The sequence below is a fragment of the Scyliorhinus torazame genome, chromosome 19 (assembly GCF_047496885.1).
Source record: "Scyliorhinus torazame isolate Kashiwa2021f chromosome 19, sScyTor2.1, whole genome shotgun sequence".
In the NCBI taxonomy this organism is placed as follows: domain Eukaryota; kingdom Metazoa; phylum Chordata; class Chondrichthyes; order Carcharhiniformes; family Scyliorhinidae; genus Scyliorhinus; species Scyliorhinus torazame.
The window spans coordinates 78,648,060-78,670,566 of NC_092725.1; the positions used below are offsets into that span (position 1 = coordinate 78,648,060).

At 45.8% G+C, this 22,507-nt stretch overlaps 1 protein-coding gene across 3 annotated transcripts in view; it reads left to right on the top strand.

Moving 5' to 3' along the window:
• The window catches only part of LOC140396245 (ELKS/Rab6-interacting/CAST family member 1-like), a 1,343,051-nt gene that overhangs the window by 83,542 nt on the left and 1,237,002 nt on the right, over positions 1–22,507 (top strand). For all 3 annotated transcript variants that reach the window (XM_072484589.1, XM_072484590.1, XM_072484591.1), the window contains exon 5: positions 9,966–10,121. In XM_072484589.1, coding sequence (XP_072340690.1) covers positions 9,966–10,121 — 156 coding nt within the window. The remainder of the gene's footprint in view (positions 1–9,965; positions 10,122–22,507) is intronic.

Genomic DNA, 22,507 nt, shown 5'->3' on the forward strand with positions numbered 1-22,507 from the left:
ATTCTGGCAGTGCAGGCAAGTTTTTTTTTCTCGGTGGCAGAACCAATTCTGTGGACACTAATGTTGGTGTCAGCCTTTTCTTTGCACTAGAAGGTGCATCTTCCTGCTTATTCCTTTAGCTGCCCCTCCACAGGTCTCGTTGAGAGTGCCAAAGTCGATCAGGAGTCTTGATACCTCACGTGATACTTTTGCAGTTCTTATTTCTGTCCTGTTACTCTGGAGATTATCCATGAGTATTTGAACATTCCAAGTTGCTAAATTTTAAATTTTCTTTCTTTGACTACAAAGGTGGTGATCTTGCAGGGTGTAGTCAGAATGTGGCACAGCCTATTTTTAGGGCACCTTTTCTAGCCCTCTCCCTATTTGGGGTTAGTAGAGGGAGAATGTGCAAACTCCACACAGTCACCCACTTAAATGCAAGGCATATAGCAAACAAGCCGATGAGCTGAGGGCACTGTTATACTTGTGGGAGCATGATGTCATTGCAATAATGGAAACTTGGCTTTGTAAGGAGTCTCAAGAGTACCTTTCAAAATCCCACTGAGGTTCAAAGCTATACTCTGGACATAACAGGAATGAGTGACTGTGACAAGTATTGTGTTTAAAAAAAAAAAAAAAAAAAAAAATTTATTGAATAATAATATGATAAAATAGCTTTGTGAAAGGTGAAAGCACTTTGTTTATACCTGAAGTAAAGAAGAAAGACAGATTTTTGCTGAAACATAGAGAATAACCCTAATTTGGTCTGTTCCATGACTGCTTCTCAAAATGTATAACCCTACATTGGTCTCATTGCAGTACATGTATTATCAAGTCGCTGAGTAACCTTTTTAAAAAAAATAATTTTTATTAAAGGTTTTCATAAAATATCAATAACAAAATGAGAAAGAAAAAAGAACCCAACAGGGTTAAGTACAAAACACAATCTTAAAAAAAAGCAACCCCACAAACCCCCCGCCCCCCCCTGCCCTGTACATAAGTCGGGGTGTTAATGTTAATTTATTATTTAACACAACAGGCGTATACACCCCCTCAGACCCTCCAGTGTAAATAACATAAACAAAAATAAAGTAAACCCCCCCCCCCCGAGCTTCTGCTGCCATTGACCAATGTCTATCGTTCTGCCAGAAAGTCTAAGAACGGTTGCCACCGCCTAAAGAACCCTTGTACCGACCCTCTCAAGGCAAATTTCATCCTCTCCAATTTAATGAACCCTGCCATATCGCTGATCCAGGAATCCACGCTTGGGGGCCTCGCATCTTTCCACTGAAGGAGAATCCTTCGCCGGGCTACCAGGGATGCAAAGGCCAGAATTCCGGCCTCTTTCGCCTCCTGCACTCTCGGCTCCTCTGCCACCCAAAATATTGCAAGCCCCCAGCCCGGTTTGACCCTGGATCCTACCACCCTCGACACCGTCCTCGCTAAACCCTTCCAAAATTCCTCCAGCGCTGGGCATGCCCAGAACATATGGGTGTGATTTGCTGGGCTCCCTGAGCACCTAACACACCTGTCCTCACCCCCAAAGAACCTGCTCATCCTTGTCCCGGTCATGTGTGCCCTGTGCAGCACCTTAAACTGTATGAGGCTGAGCCTCGCGCACAAAGAGGAAGAGTTCACCCTCCCTAGGGCATCTGCCCACGTCCTCCCCTCGATCTCCTCTCCCAACTCCTCCTCCCACTTACCTTTCAACTCCACCACTGAGGCCTCCTCCTCCTCCTGCATCATTTGGTAAGTTTCCGAGATCTTCCCCACTCCCACCCACCCCCCCGAGAGCACCCTGTCCTGTACTGTGTGTGGCAGTAGCCGCAGGAATTCCACCACCTGCCATCTGGCAAACACCCTTACCTGTAAGTACCTGAAGGTGTTCCCCGGGGGGGAGCCCGTACTTCTCCTCCAGCTCACCCAAGCTCGCGAACTTCCCGTCCACAAACAGGTCCCCCAACTTTCGTATCCCTGCCCTGTGCCACCCCGAAAACCCTCCACCTGTTCTTCCTGGTGCAAACCGGGTGGTTCCCCTGTAATGGGGTCCACGCCGAGGCCCCAACTTCCCCCCCCCCCTATGCCGCCTCCACTGCCCCCAAATTTTGAGGGCCGCCACCAGCACTGGGCTCGTGGTATACCTCCTTGGAGGGAGCGGCAGCGGCGCCGTTGCCAGCGCCCCCAGACTCGTACCCACACAGGACGCCGTCTCCAGCCTCTTCCATGCAGCCTCCTCCATCACCCACTTGCGCACCATCGTCGCATTGGCGGCCCAGTAGTACCCACAGAGGTTGGGCAGTGCCAGCCCCCCCCTATCTGTACTCTGCTCCAGGAACACCCTTCTCACCCTCGCGCCCACACAAACCCCATTATACTCCTGTTAACCCGCCTGAAAAAAGCCTTCGGGATAAACACGGGGAGGCACTGGAACAGGAACAAAAACCTTGGGAGCACCGTCATTTTGATTGACTGCACCCTACCCGCCAAGGACAGCGGCAACGCGTCCCACCTCTTGAACTCCTCCTCCATCTGCTCCACCAGCCTTGTAAAGTTAAGCCTATGCAGGGCCCCCCAACTCCTGGCCACCTGGACCCCCAAATATCTGAAGCTCCTCTCCGCCCTTTTTAGTGGGAGCTCACCAATCCCCCTCTCCTGGTCCCCTAGCTGAACTACGAACAGCTCGCTCTTCCCCATATTGAGCTTGTACCCCGAAAAGTCCCCGAATTCCCTAAGGATCCTCATTATCTCTAGCATTCCTCCCACCGGGTCCGCCACATACAGCAGCAGGTGGTCCGCATAAAGCGACACCCTATGCTCCTCCACACCCGCACCAACCCCCTCCAGTTCCTCAACTTTCTCAGTGCCATAGCCAGGGGTTCAATCGCCAGTGCGAAGAGCAGGGGGGACAGGGGACACCCCTGTCTCGTCCCTAGGTGCAACCGAAAGTACTCGGAACTCCTCCTATTTGTGACCACACTCGCCATCGGGACCTCATACAACAGCCTAACCCACCTGACAAACCCCTCCCCAAACCCGAACCTCTTCAGCACCTCCCACAGGTACCCCCACTCTACCCTATCGAAGGCTTTCTCAGCGTCCATCGCCACCACTATCTCCGCATCCCCCTCCCTCGCCGGCATCATGATAACATTCAAAAGCCTCCACACATTCGCGTTCAACTGTCTCCCCTTCACAAACCCCGTCTGGTCTTCATGGATGATCTGCGGCACACAATCCTCAATCCTCGTGGCTAAGACCTTCGACAGCACCTTGGCATCTACATTTAGCAAGGAAATCGGTCTGTAAGACCCACATTGCAGGGGATCCTTGTCCCGCTTCAGGATCAAGGAGATCAGTGCCCGGGACATCGTCGGGGGTAAACCCCCCACCCCCTCCCTTGCCTCATTAAAGGTCCTAATTAACAGCGGGCCCAACAGTCCATATATTTTTTATAGAACTCGACCGGGAAACTCAGTATCCTCTACTCTCGCTATCAGCGCCCTACTCAAAATGAAAAAGTCGATTCGAGAATAAGCCTTGTGGACATGTGAGAAGAATGAAAATTCCCTAGCCCCCGGCCTTGCAAATCTCCAAGGGTTCACCCCTCCGATTTGGTCCATAAATCCCCTCAGCACTCTATCCGCCACCAGCTTCCTACCCGTCCTAGACCTGGAGTGATCCAGTGCCAGATCCAACACCGTGTTAAAGTCGCCCCCCATTATCAGGCCCCCCACTTCCAAGTCTGGGATCCGACCCAACATACGCCACACACAACCCGCATCGCCCCAGTTCGGAGCATACACATTGACCAGTACCACCCTCTCTCCCTGCAGCTTACCACTTACCATTATGTACCTACCGCCATTATCTGCCACAATGCTCGACGCCTCGAATGACACCTTTACCACCAAGATCGCCACCCCTCGATTTTTGGCATCTAGCCCCGAGTGAAACACCTGACCTACCCACCCTTTCCTCAGTCTTACCTGGTCTGCCACCTTCAGGTGTGTCTCCTGGAGCATAACCACATCCGCCTTGAGCCCCTTCAGGTGCGCGAACACGCGGGCCCGCTTAACCGGCCCATTCAGTCCCCTTACATTCCAGGTTATCAGCCGGATCAGGGGGCTACCCTCCCCCGCCAATGAGCCATGACCCCTCCTCGGCCAGCCACGCGCCCGCACCCCACACCCGGCCCGTTCCCCACAGCGGCATACCCCTGTCTCGACCCCCCCCCAACTCGCTCCAGCTCCTCCTTGACCTTAGCAGCAGAAACTCGATCCCCCCCCCCCCCCCCCCCCCCCCCCCCCCCCCCCCCCCCCCCCCCCGGGCTAGGACCCATCCTAGCTGGTTTACCCCCCCCCCCCCCAAACAAAAAATAGGCATAACATATCCACCGCAGTCCCCAATCGCCCATCCTGACCCTCAGCCTGTGTCCAGCTTCTCGGCCTGAACAAAGGCCCACGCCTCCTCCGGAGACTCAAAATAATGGTGCCGGTCCTTGTCGGTAACCCACAGTCACGCCGGCTGCAACATGCCAAACTTCACCCCCTTCCTGTGCAGCACCGCCTTCACTCGATTGTACCCGGCCCTCCTCTTCGCCACCTCCGCACTCCAGTCCTGGTATATTTGAACCTCTGCGTTCTCCCACCTGCTGCTCCTCTCCTTCTTGGCCCACCTGAGCACACACTCCTGATCGGCAAACCGATGGAACCGCACCAGCACTGCCCGCGAAGGCTCGTTAGCCTTGGGCCTCCTCGCCACCACTCTAGGGGCCCCTGGAAGGACCCCGCTCCCATCAGTGAGTTCAACATGGTGACCACACAGGCCTCCACGTCCGGCCCCTCCAGCCCCTCCGGGAGGCCCAGAATCCGCAGATTCTTCCGCCTCGACCGATTCTCCATCTCCTCGAACCGCTCCTGCCATTTCTTGTGGAGCGCTTCGTGCACCTCCACCTTTACCGCCAGGCCTAAGATCGCGTCCTCATTGTCAGAGATCTTTTGTCGAGCCTCTCTGATCGCCACCCACTGGGCCGTCTGTGACTCCAGCAGTTTATCAATAGAAGCCTTCATCGGCTCTAACAGGTCCGTTTTAATCTCTCTGAGGCAGCGCTGGATACCCTCCTGTTGCTCCTCCACCCACTGCCTCCCCGCTGCCTGGTCTCCGCCTGTTGCCATTTTGTCCTTCTTCCCTCCCTTCTTCGGGTCCACCACCACCTTTTGTGCTCCTAATTAAAGCCATATACTGACGGGGAGCTGTTATTAACTCCTTCCCACACCGGGAAACGTTGAAAAAGTGCCGTTGGGGGCCCTGAAAAGAGCCCAAAAGTCCGTTTTTGCGGGAGCCGCCGAATGTGCAACTTAGCTCCGCATAGCCGCAACCGGAAGTCTCGAGAGGGAATCCTTTTGGCAGTGTTCGCTTCACCAATCTTCCCGAAAAAGTCTGTGGAAACTCCTGAAAAAGGTCTGAGAGTCCGTTCCAGACGGGAGCTGCCGAATGTGCGACCTACTCCTCCATGGCCGCCACCGGAAGCCTCGTCCCCGCTTCTTCAATGGCCTTGGTGAGATCTTTTCACAGTTGTTCCCTCTGCTGCTAGAATTCACCTTTAATAACGGCCCTCAAGTCAGCTTGAAGCCTTTAAGCTTGTCCTTCCCCCACCTGCATGCTGGAAGAGGCTTTTTTCTATTCCTGCAGCTCCAGCCAAATCTTTTACTGTTTCTGCCGGGTCTGGTAACCAAGAGACGTACCATTCCTGGGAGACACTGTCGGGGGAATGTTGCAGTCTTCTTCCCACACCGGGAAATGTCGAAAAAATCCCGTTGGATGTAAAGAGCCCAAAAGTCCGTTCCAAGCGGGAGCTGCCGAACATGCGACTTAGCTCTGCATAGTCGCACCCGGAAGTCCTCGCTGAGTAATCTTAACTAGTGGGCATTACGATCAGTCACTCTGTTCCTGGCCCTACCTCCCCTTAAATGCTCCCTTATCCCACTATTCCACCACGGCTACAGCACCGAGTCCCGAAGCGATTTCCTTTTAAGCCAAATTTCTGGCTGTATTCCAGCCTTTTGAGAACACTTATCAGCTGTTTTCAGTCCTTTTCACAGGGACTTCAAGGCCATGCAGACTTCGCAATATCCAAGTTTTTTACGCAGCTCTTGATGCTGTCTCCTCATCTACCATCAATTGGATGTTATGACCATAAATTAAACTTAATCTTCTGATGCTTTGGGTGACCATGCCGTACATGATTACTCAGCATCCTGGCCTACAGTCCAAGGGTCGCTGAATGCAGTGATAGGGGATTTCTGATAAATAGAAGACGACATATTTTAGTATGTTGACTTGAAAAATGAAAAACAAAGATGCAGCCGAGGTACCAGCTACATGGCCACTTAAACAAAATGTGTATTATTCCAAACTCAAGCCAATCATAGTTACAGAGAACATACATGCATATCATTAATATATAGCGTTTGTGCAACTTTTCCCCCTTTTATACCCCCCTCCCCCAACTACCCCTGCAGCCCTCGCATTTCCGACGCCACGAATATCGTTGCCATGGGGCGCATGGCCTTACCACAAACCCCTCCCAATTTCTCACACCCCCATAACATGGCCACTATAACTGAAAAATGAGGTCTAGAAAAATAATTATCATTGATTAATCAAAGTGCATTCATAGCTGGGTTAGGATCAATGTCTACCCAGATTAAAATATAAAGTGACTTTAAATATTCGCCATAGACTTAAAATTACAAACTTCTGTGGTTGCAGACCTCAGTCCTACAGCTTAAAGAGGGGCCAGAAAGGTAGCTCAACATCCCTGATTATACTGTTTTCAGATAGGATAGAGAGGGGACTAAAAAGGTGGCAGTGTAGCTTTATTGGTTAAAGAATCAATTACAGCTGTGAGGAGGGATGATATACTAAAAGAATCATAAAATGAGACTATTTGGGTTGATCTCAGAAATAAAAAAGGAGCAGCCACGTCACTAGGGGTGTTCTATCGACCCCAAAATAGTGAGAGGGCGGTAGAAGAGCAAATATGTAGGCACATTTGAGTCTAAAAACAATAGGGAAATAATAGAAATGGACTTCGACTACCCTAATGTTAACTGGGATACGAACAGTATACCAGGCTCAGAGGGCACCAATGTCTTGAGCTGCATTGAAGAGAACTTTTTTTAGCCAGCAGGTAATATGCCCAACAAGAGGCAGTGCGATTCTAAATTTAATCTTCAAAATTTAGGCTGGGCAAGTGGATGAAGTAGCAGTAGATGACCATTTTGAAGATCGTGACCATAATACAGTTAGATTTTGCAGAATTATGGAAAAGGGTAAAAAGAAAGCAGGAGTAAAAGTTCTAAACTGGGGAAATTTTACTAAGCTGAGGGATGATCTGATGAAAGTGCACTTGTTACAGCTACCTGAAGGGAAATCAGTGACAGGCATTCAAAAATGAAATTCTACAGGCACAGTGTTGATGTCCCCACAGAGAAGAAGTGTGGCACTGAGAAATCTGTTTATCTGGAAGCATACAAGGCAAGATGGAGCAGAAAAAGAAAGCTTATTTTCTAATAAGAGCCAAATGTTCTGTTGATTGGAGGTGTCTAAAATACAACTTTATTGCTAATTAATTCACTTTAATACACTTGCATAAGAACCAAATGAAAACTTAGAAACAAAATGTCAAACAGTACATAAGTTAGTCAATACATGGCAAAGGAAAATATTTATCATAAAAGCATAAAGAAATCACTTTAAAATAAACAAACGGATAGATGATTCAAGAATTCGGGAAGGAAAGAATTCAGGAATGAGCCTGTAACCATGAGGTCTTTCTTTTAAGGGAATCCTTATCTATGGTCCAGTCCCTCATTTACTCTCATTGGTTTCTAATTCTCAGCTGAGACCTGATTTGTTCAAATAGATGTCTGTTTTTTAGAGGACAATTAATTAATTAAATATTGGCCTTTACTTAAGATTGATTGGTATCCATCCGGAATAATTTGGTGTCTACGTGCGCCACCTTACAAGAATGGGATTCTCACGCCACTGCTAGCCATCAACCACTAATTGTTTGATGCATTCTTATTACTAACTGCACTGGAATACAGTGGTCTATTCATTATATGAAACATTTGTTGAGACGATGTCTGAATTTATACACACACAACCCTAAAGTTCACCAGTTAATTAATTATCTGAAACAGTGACTATCTTTTCACAGTCATGGCATTTTGAATAATTCCATTCTTTAGCTATGCACTCAATCAGTACCTAAAGACATCAATAAATCAATGAATCAATAAATCAATAATCTATCAAAAACCCAAAGATGATTTACCAGCCCATTGAGAGCCAAGAGGATAATTAAGGAAAGGGTATGGCCTATCAGAGCTGTGCATGGTAACGTGTGCGCTGATGCATTGATAGTGAGATGTTATTGTTTTGTTACATCTGTAAAGTCTAAAAAGAAAATTATCTTCCTTTATTTCAGTGTTACCCTATAGAATAAATAAATCATAATGTGCTTATCAAAAATGTTATTACATTTGGAAGAGCATGGTATTTTACCATTAGCTTTTTGATGAAGATGCAATCATCAGTGGGGAGTGTTGTGTTATGTAATTTGGAATAACACAAGCTGCCATTTGATGCAGTTTTGAGTAAAAGATGCTCCAGACTTTCAAGTGTTTTATTGAACTATTAGCACAGTTCTCAATGAGTTCAACTCTCTGCTAATCTAAATGTAATAACTCAGTCTAATTGAACCAGCCTTGCTCTAAGCCACGTGCTGGGGTGTGATGCTGAGGATACACCCTGTCTCACTCTGTAGATGTTGGTCTGTGGAAAGAGGCGGGGTGTGAGTGCCTCATCCCTTTTATAATGAGATACCAGCCCTGAGTGTCCTGACTGCTCATTGGTCGTGTCCTATCTATGTGTTCATTAGCTGCATGTTTGCATATCATGACAGGGAGGGAGAAGGAAGAACTTCAAACTATCTTTTCAATGTATTTTACTTGAATTAGCCAAGTAATTTAGGTTTTACTATGTAATTAAATGTTTGTTTTGCAAATAGATAAAGTAAGGAGTCACTTTTATGGTTAAGCTCTTTAGTTGATATTGTGCAGCTTTAATCAGGAGAAAAACTTCTATCAGGATGACTGCTGTGTTGTCAGTATGGTGAGTTTTGTTAATGTTTTGGAATTAACCGTGTTTTTGGTGTAGGTATAGAGTTGAATTGCAATGAAAGTTTGAATGGGTGATGGATGGCATTGAATTGATTGGTTTTATTGAAATTAAGGTGGGCGCATTGTTTGATGTTTGTATTTGTAACTTGTCACAGTCAGAATTTCAAATGCAACTTTACAACGGTTTGAGACCTTTCCTTAATATACACTTGAGTTTTGCGAGAAACATGCCACTAGATGCAAAATGCTTTAATGGATCCATATGCTCACGGTGTTATTTAAACTGTGATATGTCTTGTTCGCTATTGATTTTGGGATCTGACTCCCTAATTGCTTGGAAAGCATTGAGTCAAGCAGGCAGTATGGGACGGAAGTTGCAAGTAAAGCATATCAGGTGGATGATGGGTTAATTGGTTCCCTTTCGAAAGACAGTGAATCAATTTGATTTATATAACAATCATACCACTTCCAGTGCCAGCGCACAAATTATCACATTTATTGATTTCAAGTTAACAACTTGCTATGGTGGGGTTTGAACTTGGGAGCTCCAGGTTTCTCAGGTTGTATCAGAGCCAGTAGGCTTATGTACTATTTCCTGAATGCTCTCAAAAACGTCAGTGGTGATGTGGTACACCTTTATAAGCTGAATACTGCTGTGTTCATACTGTAGCTTACTAAAACTTGCATATTAATTGCTGTGTCATATGTTTATGAATTTATGCAAATATAAAACAAATGCTATTATACTAGAGAAGTCCATAAAAGATCTGTTTTGAACTCTTGTGTTCACTATAGGATAGTAAAATATCCTCACTGGAACGGAACATTCGAGACCTTGAGGATGAGATACAGATGCTTAAATCTAATGGAGCTCTGACTACTGAGGAGAGAGAAGAAGAGTTGAAACAGATGGAAGTGTACAGAAGCCATTCCAAGTTTATGAAGAATAAGGTAAAGAACCCTGGTTAAATATTGAACAATTGCACCAAGTATCAAGGTGCTTTATGTGACCTGTTTCCTTCCACTTGTGGAAAAAGTGCTGCTGCCAGGATTCAGTGCAGAAAATAAATTTACCCTTTCTTTTCAGGGCAAGATTTTTGGTTGTTAGAACATCAGTAAATAATATCAAGTTCTGAGTTTCAGAAGTTTTGTTACCGTAGTCGATTATCTCTGATTTATATCTTCAAAATTCCCATCTGTTTTGTTCATAAAAGGCAAACAGTACTTGCAAAAATATAAACTTTTTAATGAAGTTAATTTGTATTTCTCTTCCCCTTTGAGTTCTCCCAACCATATTGACTATGGCCAGTGGAAGCCTCTGCCTTTGCACTTCTAAAATGGCTGCAAGATCATTATAAACGACTTATTAATGGATCCCTCTTTGTTGAAGTATTATTTTGGTTATTTGATGATGACACATTGGTAACATCACTATAATGATAATCCAGAGGCCCAGGCTAATGTTCTGGAATCATGGGTTCAAATCCCAACATAGCAGCTATGGAATTTAAATCTGATTGGTAAATCTTGAATATATAGTTAATCTCAGTAATGGTGACCATGCCAACTATCATAAGATTGTTGTTAAAAACTCATCTGGTTCACCAATATGAAGGAGATTTGTCATCCTTATGTGGCTTGCATGTGACTCCAGACCCACAACAATGTGGTTGACTCTTAACTGCCCCTGAAATGACCCAGCGAGCCACTCAGTTGAAAGACAATTAGGGATGAGCAATAAACGCTGGTTTTGCAAGCAGCACCCACATCCCATGAAATAATAAAATAAATTGTGTTCCTACTGCTTATTTTCCCCATTATCATTAGAGTTTACATATTGCAGTACATTAGAACAATTAAATTGCTGGTTCTTGGTAATCCCTTCAAATTGCCATTTAGTGGAAGCTATGCATCTTGCCTATCATTGTTCAATCAAGAGTACTTTTCCAGTCATTGCATATGATTTTTAAAATTGGGTTATCTGAGAAGAATAACAACAGATGGAACAGGTACCAGAGAGGTTGTAAACAAGTGGTGCATGTGTAATTTCAAGAAGGAATTAGATTTGGCTCTTGGGGCTAAAGGGATATGGGGGGAAGGCAGATCAGGGTATTGAACTTGATGATCAGTTATCTTCATAATGAATGGCGGAGCAGGCTCGAAGGGCCAAATGGCCTCCTGCTTCTGTTTGTTATGTATTTGCTTTGCCTTGTTTCCAGTGAACAGTCTTGGAGGGTGGAGAGGTGAGTATAAAGTAACTTACCTCAGGGATTTACAGCCTTGTTTCCAGGAAGCAGTCTCGGGAGGCGGAACGGTGAGTACAAAGTATATACAGTTAGTAACCTTGGGGATTCCATTGAGCTGGAAAAAAAATGAAAAGGTGATGCCATAGGAAAGCTGAGACTGATTAGCTGATAAGAAAACTCTGCTAAATTTGAAATAGAGCAGTACAAAACAAAGTAATAAATTGATTAACTAAGTGAAGATGGCTGGGCAGATGATGTGCTGTAGCTGTGTGGTGTAGGAACTAGCAGACCCTATTGCGAGCTGCAGTGACCACATCTGCAGCAAGTGTGGTTCCTTGAGGAACTTTGGCTCCGAGTTGATGAGCTGGAGTCTGAGCTTAAAACACTGCAGCACATTCGGGGGGGGGGGGAGTTACCTGGAGGCTTTGTTTCAGGAGGCGGTCATATCTCATAGATTAAGTATCTCAAATTTGGTCCGGGACAGCAGGCTGTCACTGCAAGTGAGGCAGGTAGAGGGATCCTAAATTCAGGAACGGAGGAGCCTCAGCTCTTGACCTTGTCCAACAGTATGAGTTAATTGCTCCCTGTAGGGAGGATGCGTTAGCTGACCACTGCACCGTGGTACAGGAGGCCATTCAAGCAGGTGGAGCAAAAAGACATTAGTTGTCGGGGATTCTATAATTAGGGGGATAGATAGCATCCTTTGTAAGCAGGATCAAGAGTCCTGCATGTTATGTTGACTGCCCGGTGCCAGGGTGAGGGACATCTCTGACCGGCTAGAAAGGATATTGGAGTGGGAAGGGGAGGATCCAGTTGTTGTGGTCCACATTGTTGTCCACAAATAACATGGGCAAGACTAGGAAAGAGGACCATTGGGGGATTATCAGGCACCAGGAACTAAATTAAAAAACAGGTCCTCAAGGGTCATAATCTCTGGATTACTACCCGAGCCACTTGCGAATTGGAATGGGGGGTGAGAAAATTAGGGAAGTAAACACGTGGCTGAAGGAGTGGCGTGGTAAGGAGGGGTTTCAATTCATGGGGCGTTGGCATCAGTATTGGAACTGTTGGGACGGTCTCCACCTGAACTGATCTGGGTCCGGTGTTCTAATGGAAAGGATAAATAGGGTGGTCTCAAGGACTTTAAACTAGCAAGTTGGGGGGAAGCTAAGGGTAATGAAAAGCAAAGCAGCAGGTTAGCATGAGGGAGATGGGTTCAACTATATGGAAAGTTTTGATAAAAGATTAAGGGAAGAAGATCTAGGAGATGTTATTAATGGAGGAGTTAGGATTCAAAAAGAAGGTATTAAAACTAGCATAAAGGCACTTTACCTGAATGCTCGTAGCATTCGAAACAAGATAAATGAGTTGACAGCACAAATCATCGCAAATGAGTATGGTTTAGTGGCCATTGCAGAAACATGGTTGCAAAATGGTCACGACTGGGAGTTAAATATCCAGGGGTATCAGACTATTCGTAAGGACAGACAGGGATATAAGAGAGGTGGTGTAGCTCTAATATTTAATTAGATGACATCAAGGCGGTCGTGAGAGATGATACAGGTTCTATGAAGAAAAAGGTTGAATCCATTTGGTTGGAAATTAGAAATAGTAAGGAGAAAAAGGTCACTGATAGGTGTAGTCGAGAGGCCACCAAATAACATTATAGTGGGGCGGGCAATAAACAAAGAAATAACTGATATATGTAAAAATGGTACGGCAATTATCATGGGGGATTTTAATCTACATGTCGATTGGTCAAACAAGATCAGTCAGGGCATCCTTGAGGAGGAATTTATAAAATTATCTGCGATAGTTTCCTTGAACAGTATGTAATGGAACCCATGAGGGAGTAAGCTATCCTAGATCTGATCCTGCGTAATGAGACAGAAATAATTAATAATCTCATAGTCGGGGATCTTCTCGGGAGGAGCGATCACAGTATGGTTGAATTTAAAATACAGAGCATGTGAAAGTATAAACCAGTACCAGTATCGTGCGCTTAAACAAAGGCGACCACAATGGAATGAGGGAGGAGTTGACGAGGGTAGATTGGGAGAAAAGACTTTGTGATGGGACAATTAAGGAACAGTAGAGGACTTTCAGAGCAATTTTTCACAGTGCTCAGAAAAAGTATACATCAGTGAAAAGGAAAGACTGTAAGAAAAGGGATAATCAGCCATGCATGTCTAAGGAAGTAGAGGAGGATATCAAATTGAAAGAAAATGCATACAAAGTGGCAAAGGTTAGTGGAAAACAAGAGGATTGGGAAATCTATAACAGAAAGCCACGAAAACTATGAAGAAAAGTAAAATGGATCATGAGAGTAAACTAATTCAGAATATAAAAACAGATAGCAAAAGTTTCTACAAATAAATAAAACGAAAAAGAGTAGCTAAGGTAAACATTGTCCCTTTAGAGGATGAGAAGGGAGATTTAATAATGGGAAATGAGGAAATGGCCGAGGCATTGAACAGGTATTTTGTGTTGGTCTTCACAGTGGAAGACACAAATAACATGCCAATAATTGTTGGCAAGGAGGTGAGGAACTAGAAACGATCATTATCGCTAAGGAAGTAGTGTTGGGCAAGCTAATGGGGCGAAAGATAGGCAAGTCTCCTAGCCTGATGGAATGCATCCCATGATACTAAAAGAGGTGGCGGGGAAATAGCATGTGCACTCGTGGTAATTTACCAAAATTCACTGGATTCGGGGACGGTTCCGGCAGATTGGAAAACAGTATATGTGACGCCATTGTTTAAAAGAGGAGATGGACAAAAGGCAGGTCACTCTAGACCGGTTAGCTTTAATTTAACTTCTGTAGTGTGGAAAATGCTTGAATCTATCTTTAAGGAAGAAATAGCGAGACATCTGGACAGAAATTGCCCCATTGGGCAGGCGCAGCATGGGTTCATGAAAGGCATGTCATATTTGACTAATTTAGTGGATCCTTTGAGGTCATTACGAGTGCGATGGACAATGGGGAACTGGTGGATGGGATGTATCTGGATTTCCAGATGACCAGGTGCCACACAAAAGACTGCTGCATAAGATAAAGATGCATGGCGTTACGGGTAATGTATTAGCATGGATAGAAGATTGATTAACTGACAGAAAGCAAAGAGTGGGAATAAATGGGTGTTTTTCTGGTTGGCGATCAGTGGTTGGTGGTGTGCATCTGGGATCAGTGTTGGGTCCACAATTGTTTACAATTTACAAAGATGATCTGGAGTTGGGGACCATGTGTAATATGTCAAAGTTCATAGATGACACGAAGATGAGTGGTAGAGCCAAGTGTGCAGAGGACACTGAAAGTATGCAGAGAGATATAGAGAGTTTAAGTGAGTGGACAACAGTCTGGCAGATGGAGTTCAATGTTGATAAATGTGAGGTCAACCACTTTCTTAGGAATAACACCAAAATAGACTATTATTTAAATGGTAAAAAAGTATAGCATGCTGCTGCGCAGAGGGACCCGGGTGCCCTTGTGCATGAATCGCAAAAAGTTGGTTTGCCGGTGCAGCAGGTAAGTAAGAAGGCAAATGGAATTTTGATCTTGATGGAGTTTAAAAGTAGGGAGGTTATGTTGCAGCTGTGTAGGGTGCTGAGTGGGCCACAACTGGAGTACTATGTACAGTTTGGGTCTCCTTACTTGAGAAAGGATGTACTGCACTGGAGGGTGTGCAGAGGAGATTCACTAAGTTAATTCCGAAGTTGAGAGGATTAGCTTATGAGGAGAGACTAAGGAGACTGGGACTATACTCATTGGAATTTAGAAGATTGAGGGGGGATCTTATAGAAACATATAAAATTATGAAGGGAATAGATAGGATAGAAGCAGTGAGGTTGTTTCCACTGGTGGGTGAAAGTAGGACGGAGGGGGCATAGCCTCAAAATGAGGGGGAACAGATTTTGGACTGAGTTGAGGAGGAACTTCTTCACCCAAAGGGTGGTGAATCTGTGGAATTTCCTATATAAAGGCAAATTACTGCAGATGCTGGAATCTGAAACCAAAAGAGAAAATGCTGGAAAATCTCAGCAGGTCTGGCAGCATCTGTAGGGAGAGAAAAGAGTGAACGTTTCGAGCCCAGATGACCTGTCGTCAAATTCCCTACCAAGTGAAGCAGGTGAGGCTACCTCGATAAATATTTTTCAGGCAAAGATAGATAGATTTTTGAACAGTAAAGGAATGAAAGGTTATGGTGAGCAGGTGGGTAAGTGGAGCTGATTCCACAAAAGAAAATCAGCCATGAACTTATTGAATGGCGGAGCAGGTTCGAGATACCAGATGGCCTACTCCTGCTCCTCATTCTCATGTTCTTATGTTTGTTTCAATGTAAAAGTTATACTTTTCTTTCTTGCCAGCTCCAGACTCTGGGCTACCCTCACCCCCAGAACCTCACCCTGAGAACCCCCTCAGTCTTTTTTTTTTAAATTTAGAGTACCCAATTAATTTTTTCCAATTAAGGGCAATTTAGCGTGGCCAATCCACCTACCTTGCACATGTTTGGGATGTGGGGCGAAACCCACGCAAACACGGGGAGAATGTGCAAACTCCACACGGACAGTGACCCAGAGCCGGATTCGAACCTGGGACCTCTGCGCTGTGAGGCTGCAGTGCTAACCACTGCACTGCCATGCTGCCCCTCAGTCTTGGACACATTCAGAACATGTGGATGTAATTCATGAGCCCCCACTATGCAATGCCCACACCTATCCTCCATCCCCTCAAAAAACCTGCTCATCCTTGCCACCGTCATATGGGCCCTATGTGCCACTTAAAACTGGATGAGGCTTAACCTTGCACAAGACGAGGACGCATTCACACTCCGCAAAGCCTCAGCCCATGCCCCAGCCCCCAGCTCCTCTCTCAACTCCTCCCACTTCCGAACCTGCACGTACCGAAACCCAATACCCTTTGGCAACTCAAACAATTTCTTTAACTCTTCCAGCCCCGCAAATTTGCCTCCTATAAACAGGTAGCTGAAAAATTCAATCCCCACCTACCGCCACCCCCGGAACCTCGCATCCAGTCTTGTCGGCACAAGCTATGGCTGTCACAAATAGGCACCCACAACACCATGTCCTCCAACCCCAAGTGCTGCCTATACTGCCCCACATGCTCAGAGCCGACCCGCCACTGGACTAACGGAATACCTGGCTGGCGTGAACGGCAGAGGCGTGAACAACAAAGCCTTCAAGCACGCCCCCCTACACGATTCCACCTCCACCCACCCCAACATCGACCTTGCTTCCACGGCCCATTTCCTCACTGTTACAATGTTTGATCAAATTCGGCAACGCCAGCCCCCCTCGCCACCGCTCCAGAAGAGCCCGTCGCACCCCGCCCACGCAAACCCCAAATCAACCCATTGACCTTTCTGAAAAACGGCTTGGAGACAAAGATGGAGAGGTTCTGAAAAACAAACCGAAATCTAAGCAGCACCGTTGTTTTAACTGCACCCGCTCTGCCAACGCCAACAGCAAAACAGCCCACCTCCTAAAATCCACCTTCATCCCCTTCACCAATCAAACTAAATTCAATCTATCCAGCTCCGCGCCAACTGAATACCAAGGTATCTAAAGCTCGCCCACCATCCTAAACGGCAGCTCCTCTAACCTCCTTTCCTGCTCCCCAGCATTGATCGGGAACACCTCGCTCTTTCCCGTATTCAGTTTATACCCTGAAAACCGTCCAGATACCCCAAAACTCCCATGTTCACCCCAATGCAGTCCAGAGGCTCCAAAATATATAATGGCAGATCATCTGAGTGCAACAAAACCGTATGCTCGACCCCCCGCCCGCTCTCAATCCCTCTCCAATCCCGCGACACCCTAAGCACCATTGCCAGTGGCTCTATTGCCAAGGCAAAAAGCAGCAAACACCCCTGTCTCTTGCTGTGATGTAACCCAAAATACCCCCCCTCCCCCCGCGAGGCCATCGTAATCATGATCAATAACCTCCGGACATTTGCTGACACCTGCCTTCCTTCCGCAAAACTTGTCTGATCCTCTCCAGTCAACCCTGGCAAACTGTCCTCAATCTGTGATGCAAGCACCTTCGCCAATAACTTGGCATCCACAACAACGATATCGGGTGGTACGACCGCACTGCTCCAGGTACTTATCAGGGAGCTAGAAGCCTGCGACAAAGTAGGATGGAGTTCCGCCCCAAACTTCTTATCAAGCTCCACGGAGATCCCGTCTGGACCGAAGCCTTCCCTGTCTGGCCCCCATGCCATCCATCACCTCCCGTAACCCAATCGGTGTCTCCAAGCCCTCCTCCACCTTGAGAAACTGCAACCTATCCAGGAACTGCCTCAAAGCCTCCTATACAAGCCCTCAAATATTCCATTCACCCCTCCCGGATCCATCACCACTTACCCCCGTGGTCGCAAAAGCTATAATTTTATAAATACAATCTTCTGATTTCCTGCTGATGTTTGAATGGTGATTGAGATTCTTCAGTTTGAAGTTCAAGTACTCCCAGGTTTTGCGGTGTAGATTTGCATCCAAAATTGTTTGTTCACCTTTTGTTTTCTTGGCTTTGTGCCATTCACCAGCTTCTTCGTCAAGAGATAATATTTATAGGAGACACCCAAGGATGGTAGATCCTGATGGCTTTTCTGTCTCTTCCCCCACCCCTGCCTTAAGGATAGGCATATTTTCATGGTGTGCTGTGTTTTTGGATGAGATATTAAACCTGGCCCCATCTGTCCTTCAGCGGGCAAAAAAGATTCCATGACAATATTCAAGGAATAACAGGGGAGTTCTGGTGTCCTGGCGAACCAACATTTTAACCCTCAGACACGAGCATTAAATGTGATTTCTAGTCCTCTATCTTGTTGCTACTGTGGAATCTTGATGGAAAGATTCTTGATATTACAGTGGTGATTGAAACGCTGGCTACACTTTAAAAGTATTTAAATTATTTGGGATATCCTGAGGTTGGCCAAGGTACAATATAAATACAATCCTTCCATAATGAGGTGAAGAAAATGCATGGAAAATATGAATGATTTTGTTACTTTTTAAAAACAAGTTGTTTGTGGAGAATTCTTGTTAATAAACATTATTGAATTTGGAAGCAATAGTAATGCCAAAGTGCGTGCACACTTTCTGCCTAGTAGATTGTTAACTGTGTAATAACGCTATTATGGTAGTATAGATTAGTCCTGTAACTAGTGTTCTTGCAGTTTGAGTTGCAGATGCTCCTGAGAAATGATGAACCATTTCCCAGAGCTGGAATAAGAATTCTTAATGTCATGGACATCACCCATGCAACATTCCTTTCTTCCATCACTCCCTTCATCCTAATAACACAAATATGTTGTAAAATGCCTGAAGTAAAAGCTCTGAGAATTAATTTCTCTTTCTCTAATTATCACGAAGGTCCCTTATTTGAACAATGATGTTTAATAACATGATGTGGGCAGCACGGTAGCATTGTGGATAGCACAATTGCTTCACAGCTCCAGGGTCCCAGGTTCGAATCCGGCTTGGGTCACTGTCTGTGCGGAGTCTGCACATCCTCCCCGTGTGTGCGTGGGTTTCCTCCGGGTGCTCCGGTTTCCTCCCACAGTCCAAAGATGTGCAGGTTAGGTGGATTGGCCATGATAAATTGCCCTTAGTGTCCAAAATTGCCCTTCGTGTTGGGTAGGGTTACTGGGTTATGGGGATAGGGTGGAGGTGTTGACCTTGGGTAGGGTGCTCTTTCCAAGAGCCGGTGCAGACTCAATGGGCCGAATGGCCTCCTTCTGCACTGTAAATTCTATGATAATAACTAGTGGTTTATAATGACATGTCCGTAGTTAGATGGTAACAGACTTTCTGGCTCTGGCTTGCCTTCGTCTCACTGTAGTTTAAATGTTAGAGCTTTTTGTTCCAGGAGTTATTCTCTATTAAGGTGTGTTTAAGGGGCTGGTTTAGCACACTGGGCTAAATCGCTGGCTTTTAAAGCCGACTAAGGCAGTTCAGCAGCACGGTTCAATTCCCGTACCAGCCTCCCCGAACAGGCGCCGGAATGTGGCGACTAGGGGCTTTTCACAGTAACTTCATTGAAGCCTACTCGTGACAATAAGCGATTTTCATTTCATTCATTCATTTCGTTTTACCAGAGCTCCATTTATGGCTGGGACATCTTTATTGTAGATCCATGTGTTTAATCTGCCCTTAGAAGTTTCTCATAATCTAAAGTTGATTTTCCATTATTCCCTTCCAACCATATTCCAAATAAATGCACATAAAAGTGTGCTGTTAGATCCAAAGTTTGTTTTCAATAACAGCCTAAGTACTGTATATCAAAAAGGTACGAATAGAAATTATGTTCGGATTGTGCTTCATGTACCAATCAAGAAAACTACAATAAGTGTTTGCGTGTAATTGAAAATTTGCTTCCAATATGGCCTGTCCTTGGTTCATAGACCTTCCGAACCAAAAACATTCACCTCCCTTTCATGTGATTACTCATAAATGGATGTCATTTTAAGCTTCTGAATGAATAGCTTTGTTTGTGACACTAAACGGCCTCTAGATAATGAAATATTTGATCAATGAATGCCCTCATTCTTCCTGCTATCAAAGGAAATTGAGATTCATCTATGTACTATGTTATTTCAAATTATAGTTGACCAACACACTGGTATCTTCATATTTCCAATTGTGTGATTCCGTTTTTCTTTTGGATCCTCCATCTATCTATAAAATATTGAAATTTCTGTGCATTGCTTGTTTTATGTTCGACATTTTTTAAAAAAATGTATTTTATTACAAACATGTATCAAAACAGGTTAGTGAACAAACCCCCTGGGAAACATGCGTCCCAACAATCAACTATACAGTCTGTACAGATTTTTCCCCTTTTTCACCCCCCTTCCCCCACGACGAACAGTCCCTCAAACACGGTCACAAACATCCCCCACCTTTCCTCAAACCCCCCTGAAGAACTCGTTAACTCATATTTATCTTCTTTTAAAAAATATATATATATTTTATTCAAATTTTTTTTGGCCAAACAAAACAATACAAAGGTTTTCCTTTTTACAACAGTAAAACAGTATAAATAACAGTGGCCGTTTTTAACAAATAAATAAATAATATATAAACTAAATGGCAACTGCCCTATCAAAAATAATAACTATCCAAAAATAAAATCAAACAATCCAATATACATAGCCTAATACAAATATTTATACAAAAAAAAAACACCCCTGAGGACCCGCCCGCCCCCTGGGTTGCTGCTGTTACCTTCCCATTTCCTTTATCGTTCTGATAGGTAGTCAATGAACGGTTGCCACCGCCTGGTGAACCCTTGAGCCGAACCCCTTAGTGCAAACTTTATCCGTTCTAGTTTTATAAACCCTGCCATATCATTTATCCAGGTCTCCACGTCTGGGGGTTTGGCTTCTTTCCACATAAGCAATATCCTTCGCCGGGCTACTAGGGACGCAAAGGCCAAGACATCAGCCTCTTTCGCCTCCTGCACTCCCGGCTCTTCTGCAACCCCGAATATAGCCAACCCCCAGCTTGGCTCGACCCGGACCCCCACCACCTTCGAAAGCACCTTTGCCACCCCCACCCAGAACCCCTGTAGTGCCGGACATGACCAAAACATGTGGGTGTGGTTTGCTGGGCTTCTCGAGCATCTCCCACACCTATCCTCTACCTCGAAGAATTTACTGAGCCGTGCTCCGGTCATATGCGCCCTGTGTAAAACCTTGAATTGTATCAGGCTTAGCCTGGCGCACGAGGACGACGAGTTTACCCTTTGTAGGGCATCAGCCCACAGCCCCTCCTCAATCTCTTCCCCCAGCTCTTCTTCCCATTTCCCCTTCAGCTTATCCACCATGACCTCCCCCTCGTCCCTCATTTCCCTGTATATATCCAACACCCTACCATCCCCCACCCATGTCCCTGAGATCACTCTATCCTGAACCTCCTGCGCCTGGAGCTGCGGGAATTCCCTCACCTGTTGCCTCGCGAAAGCCCTCAGTTGCATGTACCGAAATGCATTCCCTTGGGGCAATCCATATTTTTCCGTCAGCGCTCCCAGACTCGCAAACGTCCCGTCTACGAACAGATCTCTCAGTTGCACAACCCCAGCTCTTTGCCATGCTCCAAATCCCCCATCCATTCTCCCTGGGACAAACCTATGGTTATTTCTTATCGGAGACCGCACCGAGGCTCCCGTCCTTCCCCTATGTCGTCTCCACTGCCCCCAAATTTTTAGTGTTGCCACCACCACTGGACTTGTGGTGTATTTCTTCGGGGAGAATGGCAACGGCGCCGTCACCATTGCTTGTAGGCTGGTTCCCTTGCAGGCCGCCATCTCCAATCTCTTCCACGCCGCTCCCTCCCCTTCTCCCATCCACTTACACACCATTGAGATATTGGCGGCCCAGTAGTATTCACTTAGGCTCGGTAGTGCCAGCCCCCCCCTATCCCTGCTACGCTGCAAGAACCCCCTCCTCACTCTCGGGGTCTTCCCGGCCCACACAAAACTCATGATTCTTTTCTCAATTCTCTTGAAAAAAGCCTTCGTGACCATCACCGGAAGGCACTGAAATACAAAGAGGAATCTCGGGAGGACTACCATTTTAACCGCCTGCACCCTACCCACCAGTGACAGGAGCACCATGTCCCATCTCTTAAAATCCTCCTCCATCTGTTCCACCAATATTGTTAAATTAAGCCTATGTAAGGTTCCCCAACTCCTGGCTATCTGAATCCCTGAGTACCGGAAATCTCTTGTCACCTTCCTCAACGGTAAGTCATCTATTCCCCTGCTCTGCTCCCCCGGATGCACCACAAACAGCTCACTCTTACCCATATTCAATTTGTACCCCGAAAATTCCCCAAACTCCCTGAGTGTCTGCATTATCTCAGGCATCCCCTCCACTGGGTCCGCAACATACAGCAATAAATCATCTGCATACAAGGATACCCGGTGTTCTTCTCCTCCCCTGAGCACTCCCCTCCACTTCCTGGAGCCCCTCAGTGCTATGGCCAGGGGCTCAATCGCCAATGCAAACAGTAACGGAGACAGGGGACACCCCTGCCTCGTCCCTCTATGAAGACGGAAGTAATCAGACC